We start from the raw sequence: 24,477 nt of genomic DNA, 5'->3' as shown, positions 1-24,477 counted from the left end.
TACCTATCAATGTATCTGTCTTAATAAGCTGCCGGCGGCTGTTTAAAATTTACACAAAACATTCCGTCTTGTGAGCCTACTACTGACTATAAATAATAAAAAAAGCTGTTTGGAACTATGGATTCAATGCTCGTCTTTATTTATAAGAATTATTAATATTACTATTAAACTACAAGCGTAAATTTCACATATATTTTACTGTTTATGTATTGAAAAAATCTAAAATCGTGATGTTGATCACAACTTGCTACTCGTTTATAAGTCAAGTATCTTAACTATAATAGTTTATTTGATGGCCGACAGCGCAGTTTATTCGCGTATCTTCAAGTATGAAACTAGTCAATTTACTGTTTTTTAATAGTAAATATGTGATTGAAGTTGGACGCGTTACAGTAGAAAGTGCGTTAGACGTACAACTTCCTATTTGATTTATGTTTTCTTCCAAAAAATTGATTAAAATTCAAAACTTCTTCTTGCGAATCAGGAATCATAATTTGTCTTAAATTCATGTGAGTATATTCTATAAGTAGATCGATAGCTGGAATAATACAGAGAATAATTGATTTATGAATGGTATGTACGTCAAATTTAGATTACAAACGACTTGAAGGTATAAATAAATGTACTATTTAAATTAGCGCTTGACGTCTGACGTAAGTATATGCGTAAGATAAAAATTTGCGACGTCGCATATAAAAGCTACGCACGCTATTTCAATGTTTGTTATAATCGCATGCGCGCATGTCATAAATAAATTCAGTTTGCGTTTTATTTTGTAATTTTTGTTTCATTTTCTGTTATGCTGAAACATAGATTTTCAATTCAAACTTGCGTTGTCTTTTCGATAATGTTTTTTTGGGCAAGTTTACAAAAACCGACACTGATAAGTATGGAAATAACACTGAAATTTCTACGCTGTTGTTGAAAAGAACACGTTGTTTTCCCGGCGGTTCTGACTTTAGATTAGCAAATTCTTGTACTGGACCTACTCACTTCTGATAAATTCAAAACAAAGCTTCAATCGAATTGGTAGTTAATTGTAACTCTTCTTCTTTACAGCAACTTGTAGACATTAGAAAAGTTGTTGGACTTGAGACAAGCTATATATGGTTATATTGTTAAATTCGTGTCAGACTTTTATTTTATTAAAAATGTAAAAAAAAAGCTGTACTAATTATTCGACAATTTTTTTTTTCAAATGAAAATTATGTTTTGAGGTCATTTCATACAAACAATAGAAATTCATAACAATACAAACAAAACGTAGAAATTCGAAAGAAATTTGAAATGGCCGCTGCTCCTTGTTATTTTTCCATAAATATGTTCATTTATTCAAGTTTGAGAATTCCCATGTGAATATTATATAAATTCTTGATCGAAAATTGGGATCACACTATTCAAAGTTGATTTCTACCAAACACGAATTGAAGATAGATCACAGCTAACATTCCTTGCTAAGATTCATATTTCATATACGGAGAAAAATCGTTGGTAATACCTTTCATACAATACTAGTACATACGGATGTATGAAGCATTTCTGTGGGCAGTGCTTTGGTAATTAAGATTTGCAACAAAAAATCAATGAGTTGGTGCAAGACCTACATAGTAGGTAGTGATAGTAAAATTTAAAAAAAACGAATGTAAAAACAGTAAACCAGCTGTTTTTAATATTAGATCACGTAATAATATTGATAAGAATAATTCTTATCATTGTCATAAAATGTTAGAAAAGTTTATACCAAGTTTAAAAAGAAACAGTGAAAAATTACGACAAAATCGTATTTCTATCCAAAACAAAATTGCATCGTCTGGACATCGTTTTGAAATTTTGGGAACACATATATTAGCAATTCTAATTGCTTTTCAGTCTGCAACTGTCTGTGTTTCAATCGCCCAAGCCTGTTGCCTCAGTCCTGCATTGTTTATTGAACCGTTTCCGTTTGGAGATGCCGTATTGGGTGCGTTGCTATGTAAGGTTTTTGACAGAGACGATGGTGGCCTGTCTTCAACGTTATTGTCAGCATTTTCTTGTCCATGCTTAACACAAAATGTATTTGATTACCGCAATTTACGGACCATTAAAGCATTGTTGATAAATTGCCTAGGTTGTGATTTTGGCCATACATGAGGCGCGTCGGGTTATAAGACGCAACAGGTATTGGGTGTAGGACTGTATGCAATAAAGCACATATTATGATCTACACATTAGGCGCACCGGATTATAAGGCGCACAATCGATTTTCGAAAATAAAGCGTTGAACGTGCGTCTCATGGTCCTTCCAATACGATATATATATAGTTTCTAATTATTCTTCAAATGGCGATGTTTTAATTAGGTTTTTGATTAGCACTACAGAATAATTTATCATTTAATATTACATATTTTTCCCAAGTAATTAAAATGATTGAAATAAAATTTGCGTTTACAAGTGATGATTTCTAAGTCTATAATATGGTGAAACGCTAAGAAACTCTGATCGTAGATTTTGGCACTTCGGGAAAAATGAGAAATTTTGATTTAGCAATATTTTATGTTGAAAATACCGGACTATTTCAGTAGATTATTCAAATCTTAGCACCGAATTAAGCACCATTGTGGGAGCTACGTTGGGACGGGACGTTATTTTTGTCAATTGCAGTCTACTCAGTTTACAACTCCATAAGTGAGATCATGGATATGAGGTTCGTAATTAAATTCACCTATTCAACATTTCCAAGTTTTCGTATTCTTACCTCATTTCCAACACCGACTCGACGGTTTGAGCGTCTTTTCTTGGATGCGATAAAATACCATAATGCCATTCCCATAACAAAAAGTATGACGACTGCAGGCACAACAGTGCATATAACAATTATTTCTGTTGTAGTGAGAGAGCGAATTCCGTCGTCAACCGTAGCTAAGAGAAAATAATAAATGGCGAACGTAAGCAAAAATTTTCATCCAACCTTCGAAACCCTGCATAATACTTTCGGGTATAAATCTTTCCCCATCGATCGATGTTGGGAGATATTGTAAAATTCATAAAACGCGTAAATAATTTCCTATACCAACTCAACAACAAAGAATCAGGGGGGGGGGGGGGGGGGATATATATAAGAGTAGGTATGACTACTTTTTGTTCATAATTTTCACACAAAATTTGTCGCATAATAGAGTGGAATATATATAGTGGAATATAGTGATGAAAAAAATAAAATTAGCAATTATTCTGATAGGGTTAGGACTAATTTTTATTTCAAAACGTGGCGAGGTGCTTTCTCATATTTCAGTTTTTCGCATTAGTCGCGGGGACTTTCTAAAAAAGATCCGTGAGCTTAAAAATATAGAATTGATGATAATTCATCTACTTGTACCGTGATGATGTTTGATGCTGCGCCACCATTCACTTTATCGAAAGAACATTTCATATTTGTTTTCAGCCTTTACCATCCGCCTATTAAATGATGTCGTAATCCCAAAATAGTATTTTGAGTTAAGATAACAATGTGGAAATAAAATAAGCTTTTCAATTACCTTGCGTTGAAACATTTTGCATTGTGCTCTCAGTAGTGATATTTCTATAACTTTCAATGTCAGATTCATATTTCGGTGTTACGTTGAAGTCTGGAAAGTAATCGTATTGGTTATTACAATAGATTAAAAACAAAGATAATGGCAATGAAATTATTGGTGCAGCAAGGGTGTGCAACAGGCGGCACGCGGGCCATAACCCGGCCCGCCAAGCGATTAAGTATGTCCCTTATCAACACTCTAATTTCCCCCCATCAAGCATAAAATCCTAATCCGACAGGTTACAATCTGATACTAACAAACTATGGGAGAACTCAACATTTCAATTGTCCCACTAAAATGTTTAAGAACCCAAATTTTGCATTTTTGGATTTTTTAAATTCGTTGTGTGTAGGAAGAAAAATTTTTTTTTTGTGGCCTAACTGAAGTTGATTATATGGTCCACCGACAAGAAACGTTGCACACCCCTGAGATGGGGTAACATGCCTCCTTCACGAAAGTCTATTGCGGTTGTGCTGGTTTTAGCGCAGCTGCTCAGAGTGTCCAATACTAACTGCAATATATTATACGACTTACCTGAATCGGCGGTTACATTACTGGTCACATTAAAAGTCAATTGTCTCGCAGACGTTGGTGCAATCGTTGACGTAGTAATCTGAGGTTGAAAAAGAACTCGACCACCGGTATCTTCTTCCAATAAGGGTGGACCCTCAAATAACGGGGGCCCGAGTAGGAAAGGAGGAACTCCAGCGGCGTTTTCGTCAGGCGGGATATTGCCATCGAATGGATTTAAAAACTCTACGGCAGGTGACGGTAATTCGTCTACATTTTCACTCCATAAATTGTTTCCAGGCTGTGCTTCTTTGTCCATTGCTCAGTTAGGTGAAGGTAACGTGATATCATACGCTTGTTTAGCAAGAATAATTATTGAAACAGCCTCTTTTATCTGATATATAATATAAGATGCCTGTCTGTATGATCCTAGTACGTCAGTGACAACAAATAGTGACACTCTCTTGAAGCAATGTTTTGATTACAAGGGTGAAAACTTCCTAAATTACTCTAAACATTTCTACCCTGTACGAATATTTCAGTATAACTACCGGTAGTAGGATCCGCCAGGCCTAACACGATAGAGTTGTTTAGCCTACATAGCAATAAATATATTAGCCATTCTATATAAAACTGAACAAAATTATTTCGAGTCACTGAAAATGGCCTTGGTATCTCGTTTCAGACAGCGCGTTTGAAACATGACTTCAAGACGATGAAAACCTAATATATATACACCTTATACTTATAACAACACATGAGTCATTACTTTTGAACTTATCGAAAAGTTTGTTATAACTTGGACTGACTTACCTAAATCTTTCAATAAAAAGCTCTATCCGTTATACAGGTTACGTAAATTTAGGCTAAACTACTGGAATGAAATTATTTTCAGTTTATGCGCCCGCGGCAATATAGTAAGGTTAACAGCGATCGTCTTAAAAATTTGTACCAAAATTGACTTGCAATTATATTGTTGATCCAAGGCCTGCATATCGCGCGATTACTGTCAAATAGGGCTGGGAATGGTTAACCGGTTAATCGAGTTTAGATGGTTAAAGGTTACGATTTATTTTAACCGTTAACTGACATCTCAGGTACAAATCATCTTTATGATGTACAATTCCTTCAAAAATGATTACGTCATCGTAAATTTATCTCCTGTGGCGTTTAATTTAAAAGAATATTACAACTATATTGGTAAGGACCCAATAATTGTGAAAAATAATTGAAGTACCAAGATTGCTCATTATAAAAATTTGACAATGATAAATTCAGAATCAGTTGTTGGTCGAAATATATTGTTCACGATATTATTGTAACATCGTATATTAAATGTCACCCAACAAGTGCGCAGTTGATGCTGTTTTTGGACACGTTTAGTGGCCATAACGATCGTTTCAAAATTTTGTTGTTATTATTATTTTCTGTCGTCATTATCATTAAAAAATCGCTTTTCTCTTCGAATACTGGACCAATTGCTTTGAAATTTTCAGTGGTTAAAGATAAAATTTTTCTTCAGAAGGCTATCATTTTTTTTTGCTATGACGTCATCAAAATTATTGCCATTGCGTGGCGCTACGTGTCCATATATTTGAGCATAGCTCTCTTGTTCTTTATGATATCCTAAAGTTCACATCCGAATTGTTACTTCAAACACTAAAAAGTTGTCACATAAATGACATTTAATATCGGGATCGGGTTTTACGAAAATACTTCCGTATGTCCGAAGCACGCTGCATATCTCTTGCAGCAGAGCATCGTGAAACTATCTCGATTCGTGAATAATTTTAAGCAATTCCGGGATAAGGTCACGCAAAATTGCTTTGTGATCATTAAGACGTAACAAGCTAAAACAAATTATAAATTATCACGTGGACGTCACGCTGCGGTTAACCGATTAACCGGTTACTTTGACCCGGTTAACGACTAAAGTGTTTTCCCTGAAATTCCCAGCCCTACTGGCAAAGTAGCCTACGTATTATCTCGTATTTGACCATCAATATATTCCATATTTAGGATTTTTGATTCTTTTCATGTTCTAGCTAGGATACATAAAAAGATGGGTTTCACGCCTAACTTGTCCCCATCTGATTCAATAACATCATAGTACCGTAAATTGAACTAATTTTACGAAGTTAAGGAATATACTCAAAAACACACTATTCAAAATTGTGCGATTGTGTTGCCTACTAAATACTGTATGTAATATGCATCACAGACTGACATTCTGCTATTAATCGTTTTTTCCGAGGTTACCAACGCAACGTATGAAGTCAAATCTGATTATATGATTTCCCAATGATAAGGTGGTCAATTCAAGTTTATTTTTCCAAACAGTTAAAAACAAGAGAGCTATGCTCAAATATATGGGCACGTAGCACCACCCAATGGCAACAATTTTGATGACGTCATAGCAAAAAAAAAAGTAATAGCCTTCTGGAGAAAAATTTTATCTTTAACCACTGAAAATTTCAAAGCAATTGGTCCAGTATTCGAAGAGAAAAGCGATTTTTTTAAAATGACGGAGACAAATAACAATAACAACATAATATTGAAACGATCGCTATGTCCACTACGTGTGGACGATCATATACAATATTCAAAAAATAAAAATCACACAGTTTTACTGGGAAAGGTAAGCCGCGGGGGACCAAAACTGGGTATCGAGAAGCGACACTTAACGCTTTAATATGGGCTATAGTTAAAAAGAGCAGGAATTTTATCATTCTCGGAGTTCCGTGGCCAGTTGCGTTACATAAGTTGAGAGTTACTTGTTGGACGCGAAATGGACATATGGATCGTTTCGTTAAATTGTTGTTCTTAGTGTTTTTGTTGTTGGAAAAAACATTTTCTCTTCAACTACTGGACCAATTGCTTTGAAATTTTTATTGGTAAAGCTTACTGTTGTCGCGAGAAAGCTATAACTTTGCTTCAAAAATTTCTGTGGGTTCTATGGAATTCGTTTATTACTTTAACCGCGGTGACGTCATCAAAATTATTAATAAACAAATTGCGCACCACGCGGCGGTTCCGCGATCGGATTTCAGCCATCTGGTGGTCAGCAAAGTCAGAAGTTTTCTGAAAAAAAAAACTACCGGCACCGTAAAAAATTAGATGCCATTTAGTTTTAGCTTTCGTGTCCATGTATTTGAGCACTGCTCTCCTGTTTTCAAATTCACGTGAGATGCACGAGAAACAAAACAACATGATCATATTTTGTTTAACATTTGTTAAATTGAAAATGAAGGCACAAAATCCTTCATTTGTTCTCTCGCGACTCCGGTCACGCAAAAAAACATAATTAGTACTGTAAATTATTCATTGTGTCATTTTTTGTTTGAAGTTGTTTTTTGTGATGACAAAATAAACGATTGATTGATTGATTAGTGTTTGGATAGAGTCTTTGGACACAAAATTTAGTTAAATGCGAAAATCATTCATAAAAGGGTCCGGTAAATTGATAACAATCATGAAGTGCAGCAGAAATAGATGTCGTGGCCTTTATGACTATAACTGTAAATTCTGACGAGATATTCGGCCTACATAATGTAGAGTAGCCTACATAATGGGATGATGCAATTTTATCCCGAAAATTAGCAAAATTTTTGGATAAGCAAAGATATTCCAAATTCACTGCGCACCTAGTGTACGATACAAATATGAGAATAAGTAATATTTTAAACATAATGATCAAAAATTACAAACAAAATTATTCAATCTGATATTCGTTTCTAGCTCTTTTAGTGAACAGCTCGGCCGGTGTTGAACTGCAAATACAGGCGACGACTTGTTGTCAGTCTCACGCTCGACTGCCCGTGAACCGTGACGTGGCTACGATTAGTGGTTGTAGACGAATTTTTCAGATAAAAAATAAACCAAAATTTTCCATCTGGTTGGCTCGTCATATCAATGTGCTGGAGTTTTCGTTCTCGAAGTTTTGACGATTTGTGTTTTTAGTTGGCGTTCCTATATTTTTGGATTTGTTTCACTTTTAAATACTTGCTGTGTAAGGGCATGGGTTATATCGAATGTCCAATTGTCAGATTGAATTAAATTGTATGGTAACTATGAAGACGGAATAGAAAGAAATTGAGAATAGTGGCATGTGGACATGACTGTAAACAGATAGGGCCATGTTATTCTAGTTCTAAATAAGTCTATTAACTCCATCAACTCTAGATGCTGAGATGCCTAAACTGCCTACCGCTCAAGCAATTTATTATATTCATTATAAGCTACGTAGTCTAGTCGAATGAACTTTCGAATTTAGGAATAATTTGAGACACTTTTATTTGAAAATTAGTGATTCTGAGTTGTCAGAGAGTCTTTTTAGTAGAGTATAGCACAGTTCTCTTATTCCAAGAATAGCCCCCACATTGTAAGACGTCAATTATAACAGTGAGTGCAAACCCATTTTTACGAGACAATCTGAGTCTTCATATTAGCACAAATTGGCAAACCGGCACTGCTCAATAAACTAAAAGAAAGCGCAATCTAAAACGATACCATTGAATTTTTTGAAAAAATATTTCAATTTACGTAAAAAAAAAATTTTACTCTATTAATCAAAAATTACTTTAGCTCTAGTAAAAAAATGCGATTTCGGTCATGTGACGGTCGTGATTAATTTAGATTATTATTGAGACAAGTATGGCCCGATCAGACTCATCTGCTGTCGTGCCAGACACTCGTTTCAGAGACAAATTGAGTGTTTGTTTTATTTAACAAATGTCGGGACATCTTGGTATTGCAGAACTGTGCCTTGCTGATATTGGGAATCAATTATTAGTAATAAAAATAAGTTTTTTTCTAATTCTATTAATTTTTTAATGTTTGAATGCAGTCTTTTAAATTAACTTCTATTTATTTCGTCACTTGCTGAAACAAATTTATAAAAAGAACAAAAATTGGTGTCTTCTCAGACTCTAAGAACCTTCTGCTGTTGCGATATTCCTGTATTTCGATTTCATAATTTTGAAATTTTTCAATTATGAATGGATACGATGGAAAGATGTATAATGGATCACAACAATACGGATCAGCCAGGTATGTAAATCTTTATTCAACTTAATTTAATTAATTAATCCAAATCTTATTTTAGATAATTATTCAGTTTATTTATTCTATGTTTTTTACTGTTCAGGATGATGCCGCCTGTCTCAGCTGGTGTTCCACCTTACTCTGGTGTGCATGGGCAACCCATGATGAACCCGCCAGGTATTTATTTACGTTCATACTCAACACATCACTTATGTTAGTTTTTTCTGTTCTCAATAAAGTATGAAAAGATATGTATGATTGTTACTTCATTCCCAATAATATTTACGGTAACTTAAGCATGACATTTTATGAAAAGAAATTTGTTATCAATTTAAAGGAATTTTTCATTGAAGTTTTCAAAAAAGAATTGATTTTTCTATAAAGAAAGCCATCTACGCCGATACTTTGTTTCATTTGTTATTAACTTTGTTCGGTAGGTCGCCCAGGACCTGATGGTAATATGATGATGAATTCACAAAATGTATACAATGCAAAAAGTCAGTTTCCCCAGCAACCTCCGATTGAAAATCAAATGCGAAATGTTCAACTAAACGACCATAATGCTCCTATGCCAGTAAGTGTTTCTTGTAACTTGACTATTCATTACTATTTACATATAATGAAGTATTTCTAAGACATGTACCTGACTCGCAGTGCTGTTTTATTGAACACGAAGTGGACCTAAGGATCGTTTTGTCAGTTTGTATTTTTGTTCTTGTTGTTGTGAAAAAATCGCTCCTCCTGTTAATTTCAGTGGTTAAAGATTGTAAAGTTTTTTTTTTTTTGGATCTATAAAATTCGTTTTCTATTATAAAGGCTTCACCCACACTTCTCTGGGGTGTGTGTACTTCTGGTTAAAAAGTTCTGTAATAATTTTCAATTGAATGGACTAATGAAGAAATCCTAATAATATGAAAATCTGTTTAAAATGACCATATATACTGAAATTATCATCTTCATATTTAGACCTCCACTCAGAACAGTCATCATCCACCAAGCTCCTATGGTAATGCTCCACCTATGTCTGGCCCATCTGGAACAACATACAATCATACATCACAGTACCAACCGCAACCTCAATACGGGGCTCCACCTATACAACCAAACAGAAATCCACCGACTTCATACGTTCAAGGCCCTCCATCGGGACCTCATGCACCTAACTACTCTCAGCCCCCAACAATGAATAGAGGACCAGGTCCCGGTATGATCCCACCACCTTCTTCTGGTATGGGTGGTATTGCCCCAAGGATGGGACAACCACCCGTATCAAGTATGGGGCCACCTGGACCTGGAATGGTTCCACCTGGACCTGGAATGGGTCAACCTGGACCTGGAATGGGTCAACCACCAGTATCGAGCATGGGGCCGCCAGGGCCCGGTATGGGTCAACCACCAGTCTCTCGAATGGGGCCCCCTGGCCCAAATATGGGTCAACCTCCAGCACCTGGTATGGGGCACCTGGGACCAGGTATGTTACCTCCAACATCAAATCAAAAAATGGGTCAACCGCTTGGTCCTGGCATGGCTCAGCCACCTGGCATTATGGGTCAACCTCCTGGACCACAAATGGTTCAGCCACCAGGAATGATGGGTGGATCAGGTCCTCAAATGGATGGAAGAATGCAGCCTCCAGGTTCAGGTATATCCTTTGTCAGTTTTCTTTTCAGATTGCCATTTGATCTTTTACCTAATTGTGATTTTATGATTTTATGTGTCTTAGAAATGATTCAAAAGCTGCATTATGATAACTAAAAAATAGGGTTGTTTTTGAAGATTTTAAAGGTTAAGTCTTAAAATTAGAACAGTCATTTTTTTCAAATCAATTCTATTCAAAAGATGTTGATTTTAAGTATACAACTGTTTTTTTGTGTGAAAAATACGTACAAAATGAATCTATTAAGACTATCCAAAATCACCTTTTCATGTTCTAAACTCCGCTGACGTCAATCTTTGCTGAAAATGTTTTATTTTTATTTTGTTCAGGTCAATATGGATCTCAGGCACCTCAGCCCAGAAGGTTGGATCCAGATGCAATGCCAAGTCCTATTCAGGTATGTAACATGTATTGTACATTCTGTCTTGGTAAAACTTGGCTTGAATGATTGATGTTATATCCACAATCAACTGTCATATTTGGTCTTTTATGACTATTGTAAATCTGCAAGACTGAATTCAAAAATAATATCAAATATAGTTGGCTTATATTGGTGTACAAACTGTAAACCCATCGACGAAATATTGCCTCGCAGTGTTCGTTATTTCATCAAGAAAGGCATGATTCGTTCTCTAATAATATTAGTTTACCAGTGCGTCGAATATAACATTACTTTTATATATTCCCACCACAGGTCTTAAGTGCAGATCAAGCAAAATCTACAGAACCTTTCCGCACTGATAACCCAGGATTGGTTCCGCCTCTCGTTACTAGTAAATTCGTCGCTGAAGATTGTGGAAGTGCCAGTCCACGATATATAAGATGTGCTACCTACAATCTTCCTGCTACATCCGACATTGCAAAAACATGCCAGGTAGATATGTCACCAGACTTTCTCTGCTTTCATTTTTTATACTTTTGTAAACATTCTTATACATTGGTGGTTTTCAACCTTTTTGATGGAGCGGAACCTCAGCGAAACATTCCAGAGTGTCAAGGAAGTCCTGTGCAATAGCTTAATTGTCTTGTATTGTCTGAAATATATAAACTATAAATATATATAAAAGCAAACCTAATACTGGATAGCAAAATCTTTTAATGTGTAGCAAGTTTATTAATAGTGGCAAACCATAGTATTTGAATATATTTAAATAATAAACACATCATAATATAGACTCTTGGATTTGATTGTAAATTTGGGGAATCCCTGGGCTGTACTGGCAGAACTCTAGGGTGCAGCAGAACCTCATTTGGAAACCACTATTTTACATACCTAGGGCACTACCACTTCATAACAAGCTTCGGTTATTTGTGCCTCGCTTATTGGAGAGAAACCTTTTTTTGTGATATTGTATGTTATTTTCTACTAGAACTTGACTATGAAATAATAAGTTTCATTTAAATCAAAATTTTCAAAGACTGCGATTTTGAATAAATTAACTTCTGATAACAGGTACCTATGGCACTATCAATTAAAGCAATGGCCAAACTACCACAAGGAGAAGCACCTGCTCTCATTGTTAACCCTGGACCTGAAGGACCAATTCGTTGCAAGAGATGTAAAGCATACATGTGTCCACAATTTAAATTTCATGATGGAGGCAGAAGATTTCAATGTGTCATGTGCAGCGCTGTAACTGATGTATGTGTTACTAATCAGATTTAATGATGTTGATGATAGTTTCCTTAGTGTGATTTATGCAGTTTCAATCGCTAAGCATTACTATTTCCATATAAAAAAAATAATACTGGCATTTTTGACAATGCTGATATATACACACATATAAATTAATTAAATCTTTAGTTTATCATTGTGATACCATCAATTTGATTACTGTATTTTACGGAACATTGAGACTCATTGAAATGATTTTCTTTTCTTAAAAACCGATTGTACGACAAGTCAATGTATTTATTTATACTTTCTCAATAATTATCGATTCATTTTTTCTTTCTCAGACTCCACATCATTTTTTCGATCACGTTGATCATATGAATCAAAGAGTAGATAAATATCAAAGACCTGAACTTTGTCGAGGATCATATGAATTTATCACGACAAAAGATTACTGCAGGGTAAGGTGTACGTATTTATATTGGTTATGAATATGCTTGCCAAGGCACCCGATTACCGTACGTAGGTTCAAATCCTGTGGGCATAATTATGTGGATAAAATTGCTGGGACTCCTCACCGCTGTAGAGTAGTTCACATAATCACTGTTCGGTTTGAGCTTCCTCCACCATCAAACATCTGAAACAAAAGCTAATCCCATCTGGACGCCATATTCGCCTTATGATTAAGCTGTATTATCGCATTTTCTCTAACCCGGGTCAAATATGCAAATCCTAGCCTATATTCTTCGCTCGAACATTTTAACAACTTTTGCAATTTGCTTATTTAAATTAACAATGTATCACTGTTTCAGAATGATGAATTTCCAAATCCTCCTGCCTATATATTTGCTATTGATGTTTCATATAATGCAATTAAATGTGGATTGGTGGAACTTCTATGCAACAGAATAAAAGATCTGCTGGATAATTTACCATGTGATGTAGGAGCAGAAGAGACGAGCATTCGTGTCGCTTTCTTCACTTATAATAACAGTCTTCATTTTTATAATTTGAAGGTAACTTATTAAAAATATTTGGTCTTTCTGTAGCAAAAATTATACTGTTTCTCAGTCGGTGTGAGGTATTTCTTTTTATTAAATTATATATAAATTAAGATTGCTGAATTTATTTACTATCGTTAAAAATATGATATTTTCAGCTTTTTTAGGAACATACATAAAGCAGTAATAATCTGGGTGAATTCGAAAAAAGTTTTGACGAAAAAGTAGATTTACTTATTCCTTTGAAATTGTCTATAACAAAATAATTGTTTTTTCAATAGCTAAAATATACTTTATATGGGAAATCGAGTCTTGAACACAGAAGGGCAATTTAGGGAAATGTGGAAAGAATAAATTTTGGGGTTTTGAACATTTCTCAATTTTCGTTCAAATAGTATACTTCAGTGAATATGGCTTCAAATTTTGAGTAGAAAACCAGCTAAAAATCGACGTTTTCTTTATAATTTTTCAAATCCATTGTTTCAAAATTTCAACATTTGCCCTTTTGTCTTCAAACACTCAAAATGTAATCAACGTATCAACTATTTTAGTTACCTGATATATCTATATATTTTGGTCATTTTTTTTCAGAGCACTCTTGCACAGCCACAAATGCTTGTTGTCTCTGATGTGTCTGATGTATTTGTTCCTCTTCAAGATGGATTCCTTGTCAGTGTGAAAGAATCAAGGTCAGAGTTGATTATTGCTTCAAAAATTAGTTACCGGAAAACGCCTAACCAGGGGTGTGCAACCTATAACACAGGAGGGCCAGATACAAATAACTCGGTGAAACCGTTGGCTGCATCTTTATTTAACATGGCTCTCTAGTTCGATTCAAAAATTAGGGCATTGTAATTGTAACATCATATGCATAGATCAAATATTAGTCTCAGATAATAGGCTTGAAATTACTTGCATGTACCAGATTAATCTAAATTGAAAACTCATTTCGGGGCCGTGCAATGTCTTCTTGTGAGCCGCATTTTGCCCGCGGGCCACATGTTGCACCCCCCTGCCTTAGGAGTTGGGGGTATGATAGCTTTGGCTTTGGTAGCAAATCCTTTTTTTTTAGTTTCATTTTTGAAAATTCTATCTGTCTATTTTCTAATAATTACTTTTTAAACCTGTGCTCAGGAAATGAAATAAAATGATCACTACATATTCAGATATTATGGATGTTTAATTTAAATTATTCTTTGAAAATAAAATTTTTAGAAACTTAAGAAAATTAAAATACTTTTCCCTTAAAATGAACTTTACTAGATTTTGTTTAAATTTTCCCATTTTTTTCACACAGACATGTTATAAACAGTCTACTTGATCAAATACCTGAAATGTTTGCTGACACCAGAGATACAGAAGTTGTCTTAGCACCTGTTATACAAGCTGCTGTGCAGGCCTTGAAGGTGTGAATTTTCCCATTGTTTATTCATTACAATCGTTGTTTGTTGTGTGGGTGTCCAGAAAATTCTACCTAGAGAATTTGGAAACGAGTCTAGAATAAGACATTATACAAAGAATCCACTAAAAATTTCTCTAAATGGAGTTTTTCTGGCTGGGTGGGGCATTAATTGGCATATTTTTCGAGTGCGAAGTACTGTTGTGTATTTTGGCATACTTTTAAATATTGGAAAATTAGGCATATTTTATGCTATATGTTTTTATTAATTGGGGTACGTGGGTACGAATAAATCCACTGATAGATACCAGCCCATGATCTAGGTATTAATTAGGGCTGTTGTATCAAAAGTTTGACATATTTTCGTTGACGTTTGGATTCGAGCAAAATTTCAAATCTCTTTGGATTCACGAGTCAGAACCGTAGTCAAAATTTTGATATCTCTATCTCGTAAATTCAGAATACAAATTGTCTGTCAATCAAAATAAAAATAGTCGCATTAAGTTGATGATCCATTCTCAATAAAAGCTTGCTATCAAAATTCTGTCTTCTCAGCATTTGAAATTGAAATCAGAATTTTCCTCAATCTGGGATACTTCGTAGTGTTTGTATCAGGTTAGGGTTAGGCCATAATTTTATTCTGATTTTCCTTGTTTTAGTTCTATTACGAGTTCGAGACTGTCTGTGATAGCCATGTGAATATACCCCCTGCCCATAGGCTTCAATCCCTTCACACAACTTGATGTATAACGGGCGAACAAAATTAGTTTCCCCCATATTGATACACACACTTCTGGAGCGCCCGACTTGGAGTTGAGCCGTTGAATTGAGTGCCAGTTTTCCCTGATTTCACTGCCCTGGATTATGCACTAATTCCGTATACACATGGTCACAGTGTATTCTCTTTTTCCAGTCTGCTAAATGTCCTGGAAAATTATTTTTGTTTTTGACGTCGCTGCCTACTGCTGAAGCTCCAGGAAAATTGAAAACTCGAGATGACAGGAAGTTGATTGGAACTGACAAAGCAAAGGTAAAGGCTAATAATGTTGAAACCTTTCAAAACAGGAGTACTGTTGATAGGACTGGATTAATCAATAAGCAATATAAGCACATGCTAACGGCACCAAAGGGGAGAGAGCGAATCCAGAAAATTGTCTTCAAAATTAGTTCTGCTACTTTAACAACAAAAAAAACAGTTAAATTAGCATTAAATGGCACAGTTAGCACAGTTAAAACAGCATTAAATATAAACAATTTATTTTATTTTGTAACTACTTTCTTTTTTCAGGTTCTATTTTCTCCAGCTGGTAATGTGTACAGCAATTTAGCGAAAGAATGTGTGGCCCAAGCATGTTGCGTCGATCTATTTTTGTTCCCAAACCAATACATCGACATTGCTACCATTGGACAGGTTGCCCAGGCAACCGGCGGTGATATATTCAAGTATGGTGAAGCTTTTGATTCTGGATTTGTAGGAGTTGCTGTATACAAGGCTCTTCACAAGCAGATTATTTTAATCATTGACCAAATTCTTTTTTACATTCTTAGCTGAGAACTTTTGGACAGTGGACAGCTTTTTATTTGACTATGCATGTTGATGCCTAATTCAGACTAAAATATTGTGCACCATAAGGGATATTTTAGATTTATGTTAAAAAATGAATGTTTTTATTCCATGTAATATACCATAACATTATTTAAATTACTGAAGTTCAGTTCATCTATGGTTCATGCTTAATTAAAATTTATTTACTGAAACTAATTAAATTATTCTTTTTTCTTCAGGTATAATTTCTTCCGACCAGAAGTTGACGGTGAACGATTTATAAAGAATCTTGCTTACGATATTGAACGTGATATTGTTTTCGACGCTATATTGAGAGTAAGAACCAGTGCTGGTAAGTATTATCTATTTTCTAGAACTATGAAGTTAGAAATTCTCAATTAACAATATCGTTCAAAGAATGTAATTTGAAAGAAGGAACTTCAATAATAACAATTGAGTCTGTGTCCAAGTTGACTGAATATGCTTGCGAATGTTCATTTGGCAATATTAGTGGATTTCAAATTTTTATGGTCCAAAGTCCCCTTCCAGTGACTTTCAACATTCCGTGTCTCCTTGCCTACCTACCGTATATCCATGCATATCAGCCATTTAATACCCAAAAAACTAAGGGGCCGGCTTACATGTGCAAAACTCTATTGCACTAAGACGAAATGACATTATGCTAACTTAATTCCAACAGCTACAATTCAAACCATGCCTCAAGATAAAAGCGCACACACGAAAAGGCCCGCTCAGTACGCTATGACAGTGATAACAGTCTGTGATTGGTTGTCATACACGATGTCCTTACGGATGCAGAGTCTTATCAGGGTGAAAGTGTTAAAGAAAAATTAAAAATCTCTTGAAAGTTTTATGAAGAGAATTTTTTTTACATTTTGAAATTAACATTTTTCTGAAAGTATGACCATAGTATTGACCATTCGGCGATGATGTACAAACTTTTCTTAGTTAGAATTTGTTATTAAAAAAATCAAGATTTTCCTGTCAATGCGATGTAAGGTTGAAAAGCTTGGGAACTTCTGGCTTCTTGTTCTAAAAAAGCTTTTCATTTCAGGTTTTCAGTAAAAAGGATTCTTTTTTTCTTGTAATCAGGTATACGTGCTGTAAACTTTGTTGGAGCTTTGAGTATGTCTAATACTACCGATGTTGAATTAGCTGGATTGGATTGTGACAAAGCTATCTGCGTTGAAATAAAACATGACGACAAAATAAGTGAAGATTTGGGAGCTTTTGTTCAAGTATTTATTATTTGCTATTATTTTAATTACTGTAATTTACAGATCATAAGACCTAAATATTTTTTCTAAAAAATACATTGTGCGCCTTTTAAGCCGGTGCACGGAATATATGGATCAGGTAGTGCTTCATGCCTAATTAACTACACTCAAAGCCAGTCTGGTATCGTTTTATAAACCGATGTACCCTGTGAATGAATAAGAACCTGATCTAATCAATTTATTGACAGTGCGCCTTATGGTCTGTAAAATATGTTTGATTTTGTTCTTAGATAACGAGATCACTTGATCACACTAAAATCTTGACTCTAACTCGAAGTTAAAAGAAAGTTCTTACGTCGGCTCAGACTCGATATTTGTTCAATTTGAAAAAACTACTCTGGCTCTTTATTCCAATATCAATAAGAATGTGCTTAACTCTTACTACACAACCCAAGTCAGCAATGCCTCATAGTCTGAGTCAGCCATTTGCATTTTCCACTGGAGTCTGAGCTGGAATTGTATTTTTTTTCTCTCTGTACCCTGAGTCAAACTTTCAAATCTCAGGAGTCTCAGCTCTCAGTTGTAATTTCTGAATTTAATGGTGACAATCGAAGCCTAAATTTTCTACAGAAAGTTCGAAACGAATTACTGAATTCTAATGCGGAAACATTGAATTAGAAATTGATAGAAAACAGTCAATTTTCACGACTAGCAATTAGCAAGCTGTAACATTTCTTATTTTTATACGCTTCAATATTTTCTAGGTTGCTGTTTTGTTCACTTCTGTCGGAGGACAACGTCGTCTACGAGTTCACAATCTTCATCTTGCTGTCTGTAACCAAATAGGTGATTTATACAGAAGTTGTGAAGCCGATGTTCTCATCAACTACATTGCCAAAACAGCCATCAAGTAAGTTTTAGTCTTATTCTTATTTTGTCCTTTCTTCCTAACAATCCAGTATGCCCTTTAGTTGGATTACGTATGTAATGACTTTTCAATTTATTGTAGTTATTTTTTGGAATTAAATTTATGAATTTTAAATTTTTTGTCATATCTTTTCATACTTTTACTCCCAATTTGTCTCTGTGAGCCACTGACTGTTAAGAGTCTTTTATTCTCAATAAAACTAGAGATATTTCCACCCAATTATTATATGGGTCCATGGGTAAGGTGGGGAAACCGGATTTTAACCTAAGATCGAACTAACTCCAACCAACGCTGCCACAAGCACCCCGTCCCTTTAATGGTCGGGGCAGAGGAAAAAATTTCAAATTTTTGTTGGAATACCTTGCAGCAATGTTTTCAATAGTATTTTACTTTTTGCAATTCAGGGCTGGTCTGACTGATCAAGAAAGTAAAATCCGAGAAGAATTGGTGACAAGAGTAGCAAACATACTTGCAGCTTATCGTAAACACTGTGCTACTCCGTCATCTGCTGGACAACTCATTTTACCAGAATGTATGAAACTTCTGCCTGTGTATCTAAACAGTGTACTGAAGGTAAATGTACCTCTTTTTAAATGCTTTGTTTTTGCAGTACCATGTATTCGTAGAAAAATACTATGTACGTTTAAATTTTCACTCGGTGAATTCATTATTTAATGAGACCTATGGTCCACCCCGTATGGCCTTGATGGCGATGCATCTTGCTAAGCAATAGGAACACTCTTGGCATCGCAAATGATAGTTTGAATCCTGTGCGCTACTGTAAAACAGCAAGGTAGAACACACTTACGAAGAGCATTTTAAACATTGGGGGTTACGACCTCCGAAAGCCTCTGCTGGCTTCGCCTCTGCTTGACTTGGACTGGTAACCGTTTGAAATCCTGTTTTCAGCATAATATGATTACTTTCCAATTTCGGAAAGTTTAAAAAAACATGACCAACACACACTTTGGTATCAGTAAAAACATGTCGAATTCTGGATCCAGACTTGCCGTAACACTTATTAGCTGATATTGTTTATTGTTTTTATTCTACTAAATGGGTAATATAGTAAGATTTACGAACCATATATATTTTTCTAGAACGATGCGATTCATTCATCGCATGAAATATCTACAGATGATAAAGCATACCTACGTCAGCTTATTACTGGAATGGATGTCGCAGAATCACAAGTGTATTTCTACCCGAGGCTTTTCCCAGTGGTAAGATATTGGACAAGAACTTTATTTTTGTTTTATTTGTATAATTACAAGTTGAAACTACGTCTATAAACATTTTCCTGATTTGGATTAATTTTTTTAAGTTCAGGATGTAGTAGTATCTTGAATTGTTCATGTCTCTGTATCATAGACATATTGCAGATGCAGACGTTCTTATCGGACACAAAGTATATATATGGATCGTTTTATTATTACATTGTTGTTCATCTTGTTGATAATTTTTTTCTTTCTATCATAATGAAAACACCAATTGCTTTGAAATTTTGTGGTTAAAGATTGTTGTTTTGTAGAAGGCTATTACTTTTATTTGTTTCCAAATTTCCTATGAGATCTGATTTCTAAAATTCCACGGTTTTATTTTTTTTATTGTGAACACACTTGTTTTAAAATTGTTGTTTTGAAAATCCGTCAGACCAGTTGATTCCAAATTTTCTGTTCTTAAAGTTGGACGTAAGAAGTCACCAGAAATCCAATGCTTTTATATTCTGTTTCAACTTTTATTTGAGTTTTATGGGGCTCAATATTTTCAACATTTTTTTCTTTTATCGTGCATAGTGTGCTTCCACATTTCATTCTGCTGGGCGAGTCCACCATCTGTCCATGCTGAGCTATGTCCTTATCAGTACCGCTTCACCGTGGTTAGTCATTTAATCGTTGTGACTAAATATTTGACCATTGCTCACTTATCTGTAATGGTTAACTGTATCAATATTCTTCTTCTAGCGTCAATTTACGCCTCCTAATCTACCGACACCAGTACGATGTTCAGAAGAACGCCTGGATGACAGTGAAGCATATCTGCTAGATAACGGACTCAGTTTCTTCCTGTGGATTGGAAACGCTATTGACCCTGAATGGGTTAGGAGTGTGTTCGGAGTGCAAAGCACTGCACAGATAGACATTGATTTGGTAAGTATTCATAGTACGAGGAAATAACAGCCGTGAAAAATTCCTCAAGACAATTTTTGCCTTGGAAATGTCAGACGTGGAAACTATCTTCCATGGCAAAATTTTTTTGCGACTCTCTGGAACTAAAATCCAAAAAAGTTAAATTTAATAATACAGAAAATAGTAATGAAATAATCAAATTGACAATACCTTTATTACAAAGTTCTAGGAAAGAAGCATTTCTTTGTCTGCCTCTCAATTTTTTTTATTACGGCTATTTTTTTCCAATACAATTCTGACAGTATTTTCTTATCAGTGAGTTATTGATGAAACATGATTTTTTTAGTTTTTGTGACAACTCAGCGTACTGTCTGAGTGAAGAATTCTATGTTTTCAGTAATTTATGCGACTATCATTATTTAGGATGCATCACAATGAAAAAGTCACATACAATTGAATATCTCTTCCAAGCATTCGAGGTTCGATTTGAAAAAATCGGGTATTCGAAAATGTTCATTCCTAGGTTATATATGCATTTTATTTTTTACTCGCAGGGAAATCTTCACCCATTCGACAATCCATCATCTCAACAATTACGTGATTTGATGGATCTTATACAAAGCGGAAGAACTCGTCGCATGAAGGTATTTGTCCATTTATTTTTTATATAAATTTTATTATTGGTTTTTCCGCAGGTATGTGAAATATACAAATAGAGTGTTAGTTAAAGTTTTGTTTTTAAAGTCATAATACGCTGTAAATGTGTGTGTAATTGATTTTCAAAGTAATTGGAACTTCGTCATTTTGATAACTGTAATGAAAAGTTATTTTAAAAAGTTTGCAATCTTATGAATGTTATCCTAAGCATCGAATTCCTTGTTTATATTCGTAACAATGATCAATCAAAAATGAGTCAACAGTGATGTTACAATTGTAATTTGTTCAACCGCTCAAACCAATATACGAGTACGCTGTGATTAACTAGCCTAAAATTATCTATTGGTACTTGTTACTGACACATGGTTAAATATTTTTGATAAAAATGATGGTTTTGAGCATGTGAGCATTTTGAGCCAGTTTGTAATGGACAACTCTCCAAAAAAAAAATCTGAATAAGCATAAAAAATTTCGCTATAGTAAAATAGAGGGAGGAGTTTTATGGGGTCAAGGGTCAGGGAGCCATCCATTTCCAAGCGGCCATGTTCTGTTAGCACATTTTCCATAGCGTTTTCAAAGGAGCCTGTTGAAAATTATAACCGCCATCTTGAGTAGTACAATGTACTCAAAAGTCGTGTTGAAATAAATTTTGGCCGTCTTTGTACATTGTACTACTCAAGATGGCAGTTACCGGCCAAAATTTAGAGAAACAGTCAAATATCTCAGATTTCACAGTTCTAAGGAACAGGCATTCCAAGTCCATTTTATCAATATAATAATATTACTTTTCTTTCTTTCTCATAGCTTGCCATTATTCGCCAGAGAGACAAATTGGAACCATGGTTTAAACATTTCCTTGTTGAAGATCGTGGCATGGGAGGAGGTGCTTCTTATGTTGACTTTTTGTGCCATATACATAAAGAAATCCGTTCAATTTTGGCTTAAGAAGATTTGCAACCTTAGAAAACGAAGACTCGAAAAAATTGAGAGCAAACTTGTACATTTGCGTATAGATGCCAAGTTATAGATATAAATTATATTCGTATGTTTATGAGAGAGTAATAGAGAGAGGAATGAATTAATTCTGTATTTGAAGTTTTTTCAAGGAATATGCTTCAAATAGATACCTTTAAAAATGTTTGAAAATCGTTTTTAGATAATAAAAAGATGTACATTTTTGGTTTATTTGTAATTCCAAATTCTATCAGACCATTTCGATTCTGGATTTGAATTTTTGGGCCTATCCTGCTCTAATTTTATGGTCCAATATGATGGTTTGAAAAGCTGAATAACTCATACTCGATATCTTAATAGACGTTTGGATGTATCAACAATTGAAAGAGTATCTGTGTTGCACTCCATAAAAGTATCCGATTATACTCAGAGTGAGTATGAGCGTTATACTCTCTAAAAAAATGATAAGGAATATGGATCAAAACTCTTTTTGCAATATTTGGCTCTATTACCAATTGAGAGAGTATTTGAGTTATACTCTGAGTCAGTATGAGAGTTATATTCTTTAAAAAATGATAAAGAACACGGGTCAATGCTTTTTTCTGCATTGTCAGTTTCGAAATACTGTAGCATTGTTTGACTCTATCAACAATTTAGAGTGTTTCTGAGTTATACTATCGTATATTGCCTACTACATCAAATCACATGTGTGCCATTAATTATAAGTGGTATTGAAGCTTGGTCCGTGTATGGTAACATTACCCCTTACCAGCACTGAAAATTATTGCTTATGATTGAAAAATGCCAAAACTATTTCAAGGAATTCTCTAATAAAGTGGGATTTCAGTGAACTGTGCCTAAAATGTGACACCGAGGCATGTTTTATCATTAGTTCATGCTTTACACTAGGAAATGTGGACTTGAGAAAAGAACATTTTATCTATGTTAATTTCAGCTTTCGCTATTCTGGCATAAAAAAAACTATTCTTGTAAATACATTGATAATTTATTTTTGTGTTTTTGAAACATTAATCATAAAAGGGAGAGAATGGATGATAGAAGTGTTTGTTAAAGATATAATATTTTTTTCGCATTAGTTTCACTTCAAACTTTTTCAACTGGTAGTACTTTATTAAATGCACCCGAAGAAAACTGGAATTTAAGTAAACTAGTTGTAGCAAAGAATTTGATTTTGTTATGAATATTTTTGATTTGTGTTTGTTATTTGCAAAATTTGACTAAAAACTGGGCCACTTGAACTAAATTTAAATATTTTTCGACAAAAAAACACTTAAAATGGCAGTGCCGGATTTTTCCCACAAATAATTTTTTTTTTGTTATTTTCTTGATACTATCGCATTTATTCTGATTATACTTCAACAAGGAATAAGTTTAGGCTTTCAGAATGATACCATGCTTGTTCAAGTATAATCAGACATAAATAAATTCAGATTAAGTTAGTTTGGGTGTTTTAGATTGTTGTCGGGGAATGGCTGCTATTTGTAGAGAATCTTTACTGCTTTGTGCAATGTTTTGCGACTTGTAATTAAGGATTCGCAAACTTAATGCATATTGTTATTTTGCGCCATTTTGTTGTCAGCTCAAAACAGTTAGTTGTTGATAGAATTGTTTGTTGTTTATAATATGAAAAGTGTCACTAAAATATCTTATCTATCTATTGCTATGAAAATAATATGATATGTGTATAAACAAAGTCGCTGAAGATATAATTGTGAACTTTTTTGTGTCTGTGTGAAGAGTATAGAGATCTGTATTCGTTATCCGAATACGAGGTTTAGCTTGAATTCAACATTTTGGAATTGTGAAACCTGAGTTAACCAGTCAAAAAAAGTACTTGGTAATCGAATAGGGATCGTAAAGTTGGTGGCCACTAATTTTTAAGACAATGCTTACTCATCCTTTTGCTCTGAACAAAGCAAGATACAATCAGGCATCGATATCTTAGGGAAGCTCTCCACAGACTTGCTCTGCTGTCGATGATATGCAATGCACAATTTCATCTATCTCGTTTGGCTCAATTAAATGAAGGTTAGAGTAAGCCACAAACCGTCTGCTTATCGTAAAACGTGTCCTTAAAATTGCAAAGGAAATTTATCGATACCATATATTGTTTCGGTCCTAACAGATGTATTAAATTAAGTAAAAATACATCTGTGAGGACCGAAACAATATATGGTATCGATAAATTTCCTTCGCAATTTTAAGGACACATTGTAAAAGTGGC

At 34.5% G+C, this 24,477-nt stretch overlaps 2 protein-coding genes across 2 annotated transcripts; one reads left to right on the top strand and one right to left on the bottom strand.

The window, feature by feature from the left end:
• Window positions 1-1,026: 1,026 nt before the first annotated feature.
• LOC120329496 (uncharacterized) lies at window positions 1,027-4,921 on the bottom strand. The gene is made up of 4 exons (XM_039396143.2): window positions 4,090-4,921; window positions 3,517-3,606; window positions 2,736-2,899; window positions 1,027-2,039 (listed from the first exon to the last, which is right to left on the bottom strand). Exons 1-4 carry the CDS (start codon window positions 4,382-4,384, stop codon window positions 1,866-1,868), a joined length of 723 nt encoding a protein of 240 aa, XP_039252077.2. The 5' UTR covers window positions 4,385-4,921; the 3' UTR covers window positions 1,027-1,865.
• Window positions 4,922-8,896: 3,975 nt separating this feature from the next.
• LOC120329456 (protein transport protein Sec24C-like) lies at window positions 8,897-23,962 on the top strand. Its single transcript, XM_039396094.2, has 21 exons — window positions 8,897-9,114; window positions 9,212-9,285; window positions 9,546-9,682; window positions 10,075-10,750; window positions 11,095-11,162; window positions 11,460-11,639; window positions 12,219-12,407; window positions 12,725-12,841; window positions 13,193-13,396; window positions 13,973-14,070; window positions 14,679-14,787; window positions 15,694-15,810; window positions 16,069-16,223; window positions 16,566-16,678; window positions 17,440-17,585; window positions 18,329-18,474; window positions 18,897-19,065; window positions 19,593-19,715; window positions 20,457-20,642; window positions 21,176-21,265; window positions 22,083-23,962. Exons 1-21 carry the CDS (start codon window positions 9,059-9,061, stop codon window positions 22,221-22,223), a joined length of 3,294 nt encoding a protein of 1,097 aa, XP_039252028.2. The 5' UTR covers window positions 8,897-9,058; the 3' UTR covers window positions 22,224-23,962.
• Window positions 23,963-24,477: the final 515 nt, after the last annotated feature.

Source organism: Styela clava, chromosome 12 (assembly GCF_964204865.1).
Source record: "Styela clava chromosome 12, kaStyClav1.hap1.2, whole genome shotgun sequence".
Taxonomy (NCBI): Eukaryota; Metazoa; Chordata; class Ascidiacea; order Stolidobranchia; family Styelidae; genus Styela; species Styela clava.
This window is presented reverse-complemented; position numbering and strand designations above follow the sequence as displayed.

Coding starts and splice junctions, on each gene's coding strand:
- LOC120329496 (XM_039396143.2), bottom strand. CDS start 4,384: ATGGACAAAGAAGCACAGCCTGGAAACAATTTATGGAGTGAAAATGTA. Junction 3,607..4,089: donor TAATGTAACCGCCGATTCAG/GTAAGTCGTATA, acceptor ATTACTTTCCAG/ACTTCAACGTAACACCGAAA. Junction 2,900..3,516: donor GCAAAATGTTTCAACGCAAG/GTAATTGAAAAG, acceptor ATTTTCTCTTAG/CTACGGTTGACGACGGAATT.
- LOC120329456 (XM_039396094.2), top strand. CDS start 9,059: ATGAATGGATACGATGGAAAGATGTATAATGGATCACAACAATACGGA. Junction 11,640..12,218: donor ACATTGCAAAAACATGCCAG/GTAGATATGTCA, acceptor TTCTGATAACAG/GTACCTATGGCACTATCAAT. Junction 21,266..22,082: donor GAAGAACTCGTCGCATGAAG/GTATTTGTCCAT, acceptor TCTTTCTCATAG/CTTGCCATTATTCGCCAGAG.